The sequence below is a fragment of the Idiotropiscis lumnitzeri genome, chromosome 16, assembly GCF_059441095.1.
Source record: "Idiotropiscis lumnitzeri isolate Australia: NSW breed Sydney's pygmy pipehorse chromosome 16, RoL_Ilum_1.0, whole genome shotgun sequence".
NCBI classification, from domain to species: domain Eukaryota; kingdom Metazoa; phylum Chordata; class Actinopteri; order Syngnathiformes; family Syngnathidae; genus Idiotropiscis; species Idiotropiscis lumnitzeri.
The window spans coordinates 3,432,001-3,444,984 of NC_142406.1; the positions used below are offsets into that span (position 1 = coordinate 3,432,001).

At 43.3% G+C, this 12,984-nt stretch overlaps 1 protein-coding gene across 1 annotated transcript in view; it reads right to left on the reverse strand.

Annotated features, from left to right (window-relative positions):
• cdk6 (cyclin dependent kinase 6) overlaps window positions 1-12,984 on the reverse strand; it is a 19,832-nt gene continuing 6,848 nt past the window's right edge. Inside the window, exons 4-8 of the mRNA XM_088318241.1 lie at window positions 11,458-11,625; window positions 5,160-5,269; window positions 852-902; window positions 635-770; window positions 1-399 (exon numbers count right to left, since the gene is read on the reverse strand). Coding sequence (XP_088174367.1) covers window positions 247-399; window positions 635-770; window positions 852-902; window positions 5,160-5,269; window positions 11,458-11,625 — 618 coding nt within the window. The 3' untranslated portion in view covers window positions 1-246. The remainder of the gene's footprint in view (window positions 400-634; window positions 771-851; window positions 903-5,159; window positions 5,270-11,457; window positions 11,626-12,984) is intronic.

Genomic DNA, 12,984 nt, shown 5'->3' on the forward strand with positions numbered 1-12,984 from the left:
CCATTTTTTTTTAGTGGTGGCAATTGCAAAGTTAAATATAGGCAATTTCTAAAAGCTATTTAAGAGATGAATATTTTTCTTGCGTCATTTTGTGTTTTATACTTCAATGTAATCCACTTAGCTAATTTCACTGCACAAGGAGTCATTTTAAAGCAATTTGATTGAACAATCAAGCATGATCAAGACCAACGAGTGGATGGGTGAATACTTTGCACGGACATAGTGAGTGAGTGACAACGAGGACTCTCAAGCAGTCCTCTCTTCAATAGTGGGCTTGTTGCTCGGGATAGGCTGTGCCGCATACACACTTCTACTGAGACTGTCCACACTTTGGAAATACGGGTGGGTAAGTGCAGCAAATGCAGATATTCTCCTGGAGGGATTAAAGGCGAGGAATTGCTGTATAGAGGACAGTAAAAAGAGACAATTGACATTAAAATTAAATAAATAAAAAAACCCTGACCAATAAAGGCGTAATGTGCATGCCAGGCCATTAGTGGGCGATGACACAAAACAAGAGACGGCCACCTCAGAGAAAATCTTTTGAATGCATTCACTTTCATATTCTTCCCAGGTGCGGATAACTACCCCACCGACTACTTTTACTTACAAATCAAGCCACCACTGAACGTACCAATAAGAGGACCCGCCCTTGCTCGTCTATGTCGGGAACCAAGTCTTCTATTGGCTTCGCAGGCTGTGGGGGGAAGGCACTCTGTGGTAGGGCCACCTCCTGGGGCCAGTCCTCCGCTGAAGGTACCCCAACAACACTGTGCAGATGACATAAACGTTCTTTTTCAATAACTTCAAATGACGCCAGCGGACATGCATACAAATATGCAAATACTCACTCAAAAATCTTTCCCAGCTGATCAACATCTGAGTTACCGCGAAATAGAGGTCTACAAATGAGAAAGAAACATTTGAGGGTCAGTCGCTCCTGCTGAACAAGATCAAACGGACTCATCTGCATTTATAAAATAGATTCTAAAATGTGTTCCATGACATTGTATTAATTTGTTACACTCTTTTTATTACAGTGTTTCTCTCAGACACACGTTAAGTGCGCGTTTATTATTTATTATTTTATTGTATTATTTATTTTTTTTGGTCCAGTTAGATTTGTAAAGATACTGTGGTGCACACGAGGCAGTTCAAGATTCTTCTACATTTCATTTGTGTGTCCTTTGATTGGTTAGTCAGACCAAAAAAAACAAAAAACAAAAAAACACACAGTCAAACTTACAAGCAAAACACATCACATTAATATATTTACTAATCAGCATGAGTATGATATTTTGTCAGATTTTTTTTCTTGGTCATATTATTAGACAAATGATTTGCTCCAGATGGTCCCAAATGTACGGCCCACCAAAGAAATCTAAAACTGACATTTGTGTATATTTTATGTAGCTCAGCATACAAAGCGTCTGATTTATACTTCTTGACTGGAAACGAACATAATGCATACTGTATTGATAAACGGAGTTCTTTGGGCCGAGATAAAATCTAATGTGTGACCCTTAAGGGCAGAACTCTCACACTTGCATCTCCATCTCATGCACTCAGCACTGTGGCGCTGTATTGGAAACGCAAGTTAAAAAAAAAAATTTAAAAAAGGAGGAGGGGGGGGGAGAGCGGCAGCAAGACTGCTGGTGGTTCCTGTGGCTTTGGCCCGTCTCTGGAAGCCCGTGGGCGTCCATGCCTGCTTTGGCACACGCACAAATTCCAGTCGTCAGCATTGGACCACGTTTGCCGTCGCTAGCGCGGGACGGAAAAAGCCTAAGCGTCCTGTGTGCATTCGCTCGCTCTCGCTTTCTTTGGTGAATGTAAGTCATAAAATAGGAGGGAGAGGCGTGTGAAAGAAACATGTGATTATCCGAACGGAGAACGAAGCATGGGAACTAGACCTTCCTGCTGAAGGAAACCAGGAGGTGTTGATGTCAAAGGCTTAATTTTAACTATACCCTTTGTGCCCAACAAATGTGGAACTTCTGAAAACATGTAAACATTTTCTATTATTAGCGGGGAACCCAAGATAGAACAATGCACATCTTAACTGCTTTTCTATGCCTCAAAACAGTTGAAAAGTGAAGCTGCATCTTCTCCGATTGCTGTTTCGCGTTGCAAAAGTTTTGTTTTGAGAAAGGTAAGCAGTTAGACAGGGCAGTGTTAATTAACATCACATTAAATAATTACAGAATTTGTTGCATCCTTAATTAAAAAGACTTTGTATGTATTTACCGCTTCTACGAAAGAAAACTGCATCTGAGCCAGCTTCCAAACACTTCTTAACTCATAAAAGATCAAACCAAACCCGTTTCGAAGATTCACCTACACCAAAGCCATCATGCCAAAACAAGTAAGGCTGATAATTCCGAGCGGTCCATTTTTAAACCTGCTGTGGTTTGCTGGTTTGTTAGTGAAGGCCACAGGCATGCGCACACAGGCGAGAGTCCGGTCCGCATTTGCAGACGTGGTGCGAGTGTTCACACTGGAATTGTTTCCCGTTGTGAGATTTGCATGAGTATATACTGCTCGCGACGTATGCCCCCCCCCCCCCTCTGCCCCCACCCCCCATTAGACACACACGGGGATATGTTGCGTCGGGAGAGTCAGCTGAGTCATGCTTCCTTCAGTGCCAATACTTCTCTGTCCCACATTCCCCTGCAGCAACCTCTGGAATGCCTGTGTGTGTATGTGTGTGTGTGTGGTTGCACATGAGTGTCAAGCTGGGTGGGAAATAGAGAGAAAAAGAATCTGACGCGGCGATGCATCTGAACTGATTTTAAATTTTAGAACCCGCACGAGGTGTTGGTGGAGATTTATCAAAAAAAAAATTTTTTTTTTAAATCTTCTGGCGTAACAGACTGTGAGAAAGTCAACATGGATGCGAGGCTTCTGCCGGACCATTAACACTACACGGTCGACCTTTTAAGATGAGAGGAATGTCAACAGGCAGGCGGTTTTCTCCTTCTCGTTCACTCGCATCCATGACTCACCCTGACACTATCCTCGCCATGCAAATGTAGACTTGTATGATATTTGCTCAAATTCCTTTCACAACAATGCAGTCATTAGAAGAGGCATTAAACATTGGAATGTATGAAGATGAAAGGAGAACTTGCCCGAGGGGGGTGATCGCTGACGTTTATGGGTCTTCACATTTTCTTCAGGTTATTTGCATTGCACGGATTGGAAAAAGGCTTGAAAATGTGTCCATAAAAGTCATATTTTTAGTGCATAACGATATCAACCTTTGCAATCTGATGCTCAAAATGGGAATTTCTGCATTCCACCCCCAATTTTCAGTCGCTAAAATCTTTTATTTGTCGCGGGAAGACTGCAAACAATAGTTTGCTCTCCCATTGTTCTGCGCCACTCTTTTACAACATCTCCCAGGTGCCGTTTAATCTCGAACAGGTGGCCTTTAAAAAAAAAGAAGAAAAAAAAAGCCACTTTAATCACCTTGAGAGCGAGGGCGTGTGCACGTGGGTGTGTGTGCGTGTCCATTACGGTGTTCTCTGTCGCGCTCTCCGTCCTCAGGCACACTTGGACAGGATAGTGTGCGATGAAAAGTGACATGTCAGAACTCTTTAGGCTCCTAAACCTGTTGTGCGACAGTCTTCTTGACAAAAGAATTTGGAAAAAAAAGTGGTTGCGCTAGGAATATGCTGAATGTTATTTTATGATCGGGCACATGCACGACTGGACGCTTTACATTTTTTGATGACGCTCCATAGCAAGCGTGGGCAAACTACGGCCCGGGGGCCACATGATGCCCGTTAAACGTTTTAATCCGGCCCGCCGAACTTGAAAAATGTTAAATGAATAAACCTTGTTAATGTTTATTTTCTAAATACTGTGGTATTTCAAAGACATATATTTTGTTGTAATGCTTTTGTTCAATTTCATTTAAAATTAAATGTATTTTTTTTTCTCCGATGAGGTGAGGTTACCAAAACACTCCATCCATCTGCTCCTGGTCCGGCCCCTCTGTCAAATGTTAGAACCCATTGTGGCCCGCCAATCATAAAGTTAGTTACCAAAGCATCTGATCTTTTGAACTTATAATGAATCAGTTGCAGTTTGAATTAAGATGGAACACAAAAGACAAGTCAAGCCGAGGGAACTGGTTGAATACTGCTCCATTCAGATTTCTCTTTCCTGTGCATACTTGTTCACAGTCAGTCACATTTCGCCTTTCCACCGCATCTTGAGCACACACACACACCGCGGGTCAGCGTGTGTGTGGTTGCTGCGTGCGGACGGTTGGGGAAGCAAGTATACGATGGCATTCTTATCTACACCAAAGCAGACTATCAAAGTCTGTTGGTTAACAGACGCATTTTATAATCTTTAATATTTAAACTGCCAAAATGATTATGATGATCCTGAACGCCTTTTATACATGAGAAGAAGCACAGCTTTTGAACCTATTTTACGGAAAATGATGTTATTAGCTTGCGTTGGATTTCGCTGTGAAGTCAGTTAGACCACAAACTGACAAACAGCTAGTGCATATCAACAAGCGGCGTCTCAACTCGTGTGCTGCAACCACAGCGACTTGCCAGTCATTACTGGAATAGTTTGATAAGCCAACTGTAATGACACTACTCTCACTGCACAAAATGCATGCATGACGAATGTCATTTAAGACACCCATCACAAGTTTCGGAAACAACCGATTAGTCAATTTTTATTTTAAATCAGAAAGCTTTGTAGGAGGAAATGAGACCGTATTAGCCTATAAAACTATTTAGCGCTTCAATCCTCACTCAACGGGGGGGTGCAATCATTCAACTGTGGCCGGTAAACACTCCCAATAGGACTTGACAGAAAATTATCTCGACACAAAATTGAACTAAAATGTCACTCAGTAGGCTTTAAATGCAGACATCAACCAACAAACAAAATTAATAAGACTAATTAATTTGACTGACTATTTATGTGCTACGTTAGCTGCTGCTGTTTTGGTTAGCAACTGGGCTCAGCAGTGAACGATAGAATTGTCTACCTAGCAACTAACTGGGCCGCCGGGTCTATTTGAGGGAAATGCTTCTTCCATTTGAAGTGTTGCACCTGGTATACTCGATTAATTAACTTAGTGTTAAGGGGTGTGTTTGTGCAGAGTTCAATTTTAACACATTCAGCCTCACCTTCTTCTGAACATCTCGGCAAAGATGCAGCCGACGCTCCACAGGTCCACTGGGGTAGCGTAACTAGACTGCAGCAGCACCTCTGGAGCTCGGTACCACAGTGTCACCACCTACGAGATTCAGAGGACAGTTCAGAATAAAATGAGGGAAAAACAAAAGCTTTTTTTTTAAATGTACTTCTCTCATGAGAAAGCAGCGACATTGTTACCAGTGAGTGAAAACCCCCTAGTTAACGACGGCATGATTTGTCATCATGCTCTTGCTTTTGTTCCACCTCCTCAGGCATCGCAGCACGCTGATCAAAATCAAAATGAGAGTACCGCGAAGCAAAGTGAGAAGCAGTGAGTCACCAACATGTCTCATGGTTGCATTCAATTTTAGGGGCGAGAGAGCAACCACAAGGTAGCAAGCCCGTGAGGGTCTTGTATTTCACTTGTGTATCATTTATCAAGTCATTAATTAATTAGCTTTAGAAAAATTATCTTATAAATAGTGGATGAGTTTTTTTTTTTTCCTACTGCGCCAGTGAACACAAATTAGCATACCTGATTTAATGGCGCCTTAGGCAAGTTTGCGGAAGCCAATCAAACATATCAGTCACATTTCTACTTTGAAACCGACACTATGAATAGAGTTGCATTTTGCAGATGCGAGATACTCTCATCTCCTGTTTCCTGCTTAAGTGGAAATGACGGAGGAAGCAGGGGCAAGGAGGCTTTGAAGGCCCGGCTTTGACCAAATATATACAGTGAAAACTCTAAATCGGAAGATTTCAGTATATCTTATGACTCTTCAGCTGTGTGAACCTTTTCATTGGGTTTATATAATTAAAAAAATATATTATTATGATACTGTTTAAAATGTACGGGTTTTTAATCGTCTCTAAAGTATGCAGCCCTACAGATATAAAAGTAGTGACGAGCCCACGCGTGCACGTGGAGCCTTCTAAGAAGAACCACAGACCTGGAGCTTGCAGTATATCCGCTGCAGTGACATTCAGTTATTCGAAAACCTAAAATCTTACCCACAAGCGCAGATACCGCTGGAATTTATATCACTCATGTGGTCCCACACACACACATATATATACAAAAAAAAAAAACCCCACACACACACCGGAAGAGAGATGGGTAACTGATGACATGTTCTTGAATGCCATTTTTGTAGCCGTCAATCTTTGGCCGGGTGGTCTCTCATTATGCTTCTGAAGTGCATAACAAACCCGGTATAATAGTTGTTATTGTTAGCGCTTCCCAGATAAGACCCCAAACCATTAGATTGTCTTTCTCAAAAGTATTCCACGGAGCATAAAGTGGAAGAGGAAATTTGACAGTGTTGAAGGCATAACCCTAAATCTTTCACACACCATTTGTCAAAAAAAGTCACATCATTCTTCAATTATGAGTCGTTTTTCTTTGACGCGCAGATTTTATGGAGATCTCTCATGGCATGAAAATTCTGGGGATTTCTCATGCTTTTCCATTATTGTCTGAGTCACTTTCAAATTTGTTGTGCAAAATGTTTTCCTGTAGTTCATCAGGGAATGTTGCATGCAAAAAAATACATTTGGGGGGTTTGGGGCAGCAGGAAGAAGGAAGTTCAAGTTTTGCTTCTATGGTCTGCTGTTCTATGTCGTCAGTATTTCTACCGGCTGCTTTCTTCCTTTCTTCCACATGGTAACACAAACAACAGAAGTCGGGGTGGCAGACAAAGCTGAGGGTGAAAAACCTAAAAAGTTCGTCAGTGTGTGTGTGGTGTATGAGGCTGACTCCAGATTAAAGGACAACATTCTGAGAATTCCTTTCAGCTGAGAGCATCCTCCCCCACACCACCGCGAACGCCGTCCTCCACTCTCACTGCTGAGCTCTCTGCCCCGGAGGACCTCCAGACCTCCGTGGCCGGACCACTTGCAGAGCCTGGGCTAGTGCCACCAGCGGCGGCGGAGGACAATAGGGTGCATGCGTGCCAGTGTGTGTGTTTGTTAGCGAACGTGGGAGTGGTTGCACGGGACTTGAGTGAGCACCTGCGTTCGCCTGGTTGAATATGCTTCAGTGCCAAAATCGTATTCGTGTGAGTGTGTGTGGCTCCAAATGAATGCCAGTTATCTAAAACATGTGTCTGATGTTTTAAAGGCTAATTGTAGTTGATTATCTATCATCCCTGTGGGTAATTTAACATTAAACATACTCAAGATAGTTGATAGCAAAGATCAGTTGAATGCGCGTGGCACAGATTGGATTTATCTTCCACGGATTATAAATAGAGCGGGCACGTTTAATCACGCACAAATGAATAAGATTAAAACTTGAAACTTTTCAATCATCAATTGCAGAAAAAAAGTGCAGTAAGACTTTGGTGTTGTGACGTTTCTCAGCTTGTACACATTATCAGACTTAGGTCAGAATGTGATTACATTCCTGAGAGCAATTCAGCACAAATTAAAGTCTCCCAAAGTGAATCTCAGAGGAAAGGGGATAAAAGGTTCAGGGTGTGTAGGCAGGCCACATATGGGAAGAGCAGAGGATATAGAAATAATTATAATACGAGGAAAAACTTGTCTACTTGTCAGCCCCAACAGCAGTCCTGTCGCGACAATATTTCATGACTCGCTTACTACTTTCCCTCTTGTTCGGCAATTTATAGTCACAACAATCGCACCGCACCTGGCCAAGAAAGGACATAAAAGTGAGATTAAAGGAGATATTGATATATGGCGTGAAGGAAAAGTGCTGGAGCAGCAGACAAACTGTTACAGTAAAACAGAGCGCTGCCAAAGTATGCACAGCATACAGGAATGCAGCATGGGGCCCTCAGCAAGTGAAACAAAGACAGCACAGTCAGTGGCTCTCTCTCCCCTGTGCTACCACATCCGCACATCATTAGCTGGAAAATTCCAGATATATGCCGTCATTTTTTCTTCCCCCCCCGCCCCCCTCCTCCTCCTCTTCCTGCTACGGACACAGCTTCCATATCCCGTTGCACTCTTGTGTGTGCGCATGCACGACTCCCGCTGTTTAGAATCCCCACTTGGCGACCTGGAGCAGCGCCAACGACTGGTGACAATTAATATAGTTTAGGTGGAGTGAGATGCACTGTGCGTGCGTGAATGTAAATCGAAACCAAACCTGCATGTATCAAATCTGTGTGTGCATGTTTCAAGCGAAATCTTAAATTGGGGGGGGGGGGCAGCTCTTTCGCTCTTGGCCACAGTCAAAGCATAGAAGCCCCCCCCCCCATGTGGAGCTGTTTGAGGAGATATCTAAACAATCCCCGGGTGTGCTACACGTGCTCTCCTGCGTTGACCCCCCCCCGCATCCCTGGTGCCTGCCTGGTCTTCATTGTTTCCGTTTACAAATAGCAGAAATGCATTCAAGCAAAACAGATCAATTGGTAGAATACTGCACTGACAGGCAGATATTAGTGCTCAAAGTCTCTTTTGTGGCGCTACCGGATTTAGAAAATGGCTCATGTGGACCACATTTTGGATCATAACTGTCGATTGTGCTCTTGAAAACACATTTAGAAGAACCATTCTTCGGTTTTGAGGACAGGAAGTATGGTTTTAATTTGTGTCGCCTGAGATATGATTCTATTTTTGTAATTGCAGAGGGACAACGTAAAATGGGAAAATACATTTAATGAGGGGGGGAAAAAATCGCTCCTCTGCTTTCACAATAACGATAGAAGTGTCTGCAATCCATCTTCGAGAATACTTTGCTACGTTTAATATGTTGTTTAAATCCTACGACAAAAGCATGCGGTACATTTTGCTTCTCTTAAATATAGCAACCCCTAGGATATTTTGGACTCAAAAAAGAAAAATTGGACAAGCAATAGAATCCACATGACACACATGAGGGTGGAAGATATCAAACCACAAATTCTGTAAAATGAGCAAATACTAAAAATAACCCGACCAGAACAGAAACAAACCTGCTAAAAATGCTGTAATATACACGCCACATAAATAGGTGGCGATGTAACTTTGAAACCCTCTATCAAAATGTTTTTTGTCTTCAAAAAGTGTAAAAAGAGCATGAGCACAGTTTCACTGATCAGTGTGAGCAGATTTGATGAACAAAAAAAATAAAGTAGTTGTGATTGATCAGATTTAAATAAGATTTTCTTGAATCAAGCAAAAACTGCATTCAATGAGCCAATCTTGGGTGAGAAAAATAAAAAAGGTCAACCTCTTTCCTCTGTGGCATGCGGGATGAACCCATCAACTTTGCCCATCTGCCTGTCACTCAAGGCAGTACATTGAAGCCCGAGCCAGACTGGGTCATTAAAATGCCATTAACAAAGCAACTGCCCCCCAGGGACTACCAGAGGCAGCCTAATCGAGGCCTCTGTACCAACCCAATGGGTGGTCTCTCGCTCGCTCTCTCGCGGAGCTCTCTCTCTCTCACTCAGGGAGAGCCAAAATTTGCAAAACTTGACAAAATGGTGATGTGGCCGAAGACGTCAGTCACATGCACCCAGTCGACTTTCACATTTTTTTTTTGTCAGAAAAACTAAACATAAGAGCTACCAGAGCAGCACTGATGAATCTCAGATGGCTTAACATAGGTTTTCTGCTGAACCACTGATTTACAACTACCGGTCACAGCCATAGATCACGAGAATCTTGACTGAGAAGCCATCTTTGTCATTTCCACTGGAGGATACAAGTCCCTTTCAGTGTGACGCTGACACACCAATTCAACCACAGTTACAATGTGTGTAGGCACAAGTTTGATTAGCGTGAAGATGTTAACACTATTCTCGTAACAAAGAGCACAGTATCTTTCCGTTGGTACGACAAAAACAAGGAGCTGGGGACTTTTTAACAACTATATGCAAATAACCACGCCAGACGTTGTTGTCATTTTTAAAGTGTAAAATGAATCACAAAGAGAACTGTCGTGTTCCCTTAAGCAAGAGTAGTTCTCCACAACCCATCTGTCTGCCAATAACGGTGACATTCGGTGACTAAATAAGTAACTGCTGCTCTGTGTTGGGCAAGGCGGAAGATCCTCTTCAGCGATGTGGCGCTTTGTGTGCAACACGTGCAGGTCGGTCTCTCTCTTGTAGATTATCGCGTCTATTAGCCACGAGGAAGCGCAGAATAGCTCAATGAAGGTGTGCGCGATTGGATGGGGGGATTTTAGACACAGGAACATTCATATGGAACCGAAGACTCGTGCTGAACTCTACCACACACAGCTCTAAACTCACACAGTATTATTGTGGCCTTTGCTGTATAGTCAAGGAAGGAAATGAGTGTGCGTGTGTGTGCAAACGAGCTCGAAAGTTAAAAGCATTTGTGTGCACAAATGACTTACGGGTGGCAATATGTGTCACTCATACCTGAAGGTGAATTCCCTTCTTAAAATTCAGCGTTAGAAATCGTACCCTTGCCAGTAATAAGAGTGTTTCAGAAATGAGAAGAAAAGCCCAATTGTATAGTCGAGGCATTATGTCACTTTGAAAGTCATTTCTGAATGCAACATTTCAGATTCTGCATGTTTCGGAAAGCTGCCTAAAATGATCTCTGCACAATTGTACTGTAAAACTTAAATGAAGAACAAATAGATAAATATTCTATTCTTAATACTAACAAGCAGAAACAAAATAGTTTTTGTTAACCATTTGGAAGCCAATAAATTAAAAAAACAATTAAGCTCAATAATACAAACATTCATAATTTTAAGTCTGGTAAGAAAATAGGACTTATTACGGACAATAAATGTAGTGAGGAACAATTTCTGCCTGTGGAAATCTTAAACGTCTCCTCTCTCCCTAATTTCAATGACTACCAAAGAGTCCTTCAGTCTCCGTTTTTATCTGGTCATCGGAGCCCACAAGCTCAGCAGTGGGACATCAAAGTACCGACAGCGGGAAAGGGAGGGGTCCGTGTGTCTCCTCATCTGTTCCATCCCTGTCCTCTATTGCCACTGAGAGATTCCTGAGAAGGGCCACAGGGGCCCTTGGCTCTCACTTTACACTGAGAAACTCGATCATGTGACTCACTGCGGCGGAACTGCCCGCTCATGTCTCGTGAGCGCCCGCCACATCACATTTACATCAGTTTTCGTCTAACTCCCACAGGATGGGAGGGGGATTTGACGGCAGCGTGTCTGCATCTTCATCAGAAAAACGTGAATGAGGCTCCCTTTCTTACTTTGTTGTATTGTTCGATTGGGGAAGAAAAACGGAGAAGAAAAGTAAAGCTTTGTTTAACTAGAAATTTCAAATGGTGGTATCTCCCAAGTTAAGCGTAATATCGGACTTTGGTCGACGTGAGCTACGGACTCACCACAGAGGTGAGCGCCATCTGAAAGCTGTAGATGCGGGCGAGTCCGAAGTCGGCTAGTTTAATCTGTCCTCCGCTGGTGACCAGGATGTTCTGCGGTTTTAGGTCACGGTGAACTACACGGTGGGAGTGCAGGAAGTCCAGCCCCTGGAGCAGCTGATACATCATATCCTGGAAGAAAATGCAAGATTTAGGACGATCGTTGCAAAAAAACAGTATGTCAAATCTGTTTTCCCCATTGAAACATATTGAAATGGCATTAATCGGTTCCAGCCCCCTCCAAAAAAATAGACCAAGCGACTCATAATGAAGTGAAAATTAATTTGTGAATATGTAGCTAATTTGAGCTCAGTAGACAGTATATTAAAAGATCATTTTAAAAATTATATGAGCTTCGCAAAAAGCGGCAGACACAGTTTGGTAGTAAAGGAGTTAACGGAGGAGGCCTGTGTCTTTTCTTGTTGACTGTGGCAGATGTTGGATAACTGACACACACACAAATGATAGAAGGAGGCCCCGCTCTATACAAGCATGAAGCTCTGTTTCATAGCAGCTGCTCCGCTGGAGTTAATTGGCGTTCCTTCTCATTTTATGACCACGGGCTGACCTCAGAAATGGCCATAGGCATTGCATCAATAACGCTTGAGCTCAAGTAAACTAGCACGGCGAGAACGCAACTATGTCAAACCAGCTTGGACTTGTTCCTTCCAAACTGAAATGCTCCCAAAACAGGTCTTGCACCTGTAAACAAGTAACGAGCCATTGATAAAGAAAGCGGTGGTTTTGGCTCGAGAACGGAGCTCATACCAAAAGGGCAGAGCTTCGCTTTTGGATCGCTCTTGGTATTCCAATAAAAGACCAGCTGACGTATCCAAATTCAGAAGGGGAAGGGTTGGATGTATACCATGTATGAAAGCCACAAAAACAAAAAAAGAAAAAAAAAAACTTTTTGGGATGCTTGGCCGTCTTATCCCAGCCTTTACATTCACACTCTCTCCTGTAAATACACCCATGCCCCTTAGCCCACCAGGCTCCCACCCTCCCCAAAAAGTCCCCAGCCAAGACCTCACAAGTGACATGGAGCTGAGCCCACAGCTCTATTCACTAGCTGACCAGCTGGTGAGTGAGTCAAAGAGGCCTGCACACTCAAGCAGAAAACATTAGCAAGTGGCGAGGGGCTGGCTGCTGTGCTGCGCAGGAGATGGGACACCCCGCCGCGAACTGTGGACACGAGGAGCCGAGAGTGCGCGCGTTTGTGTGCACACAAACTGCGTGGACAACCCCCCCCCCCACCCACCCACTGCCCCCGTGTTCACGTAAACACAGAACACAACATTCCTATTTGCGTGCACCTCAGCTTGTCGGGCGGGGGGTCAAAGTTTGTGTGTAGAAAAAAAAACGTGTGTATGTGAAAATGTTAAGTGTGTGTATGTGTGTGGTAGGGGGCGTTGTCGGGGGGGGGTCCTGACCAAGGGCAGGCAGGATGCATAAACAGACCTTCCTTTCTACATCTCCATCCAGCCATGACCT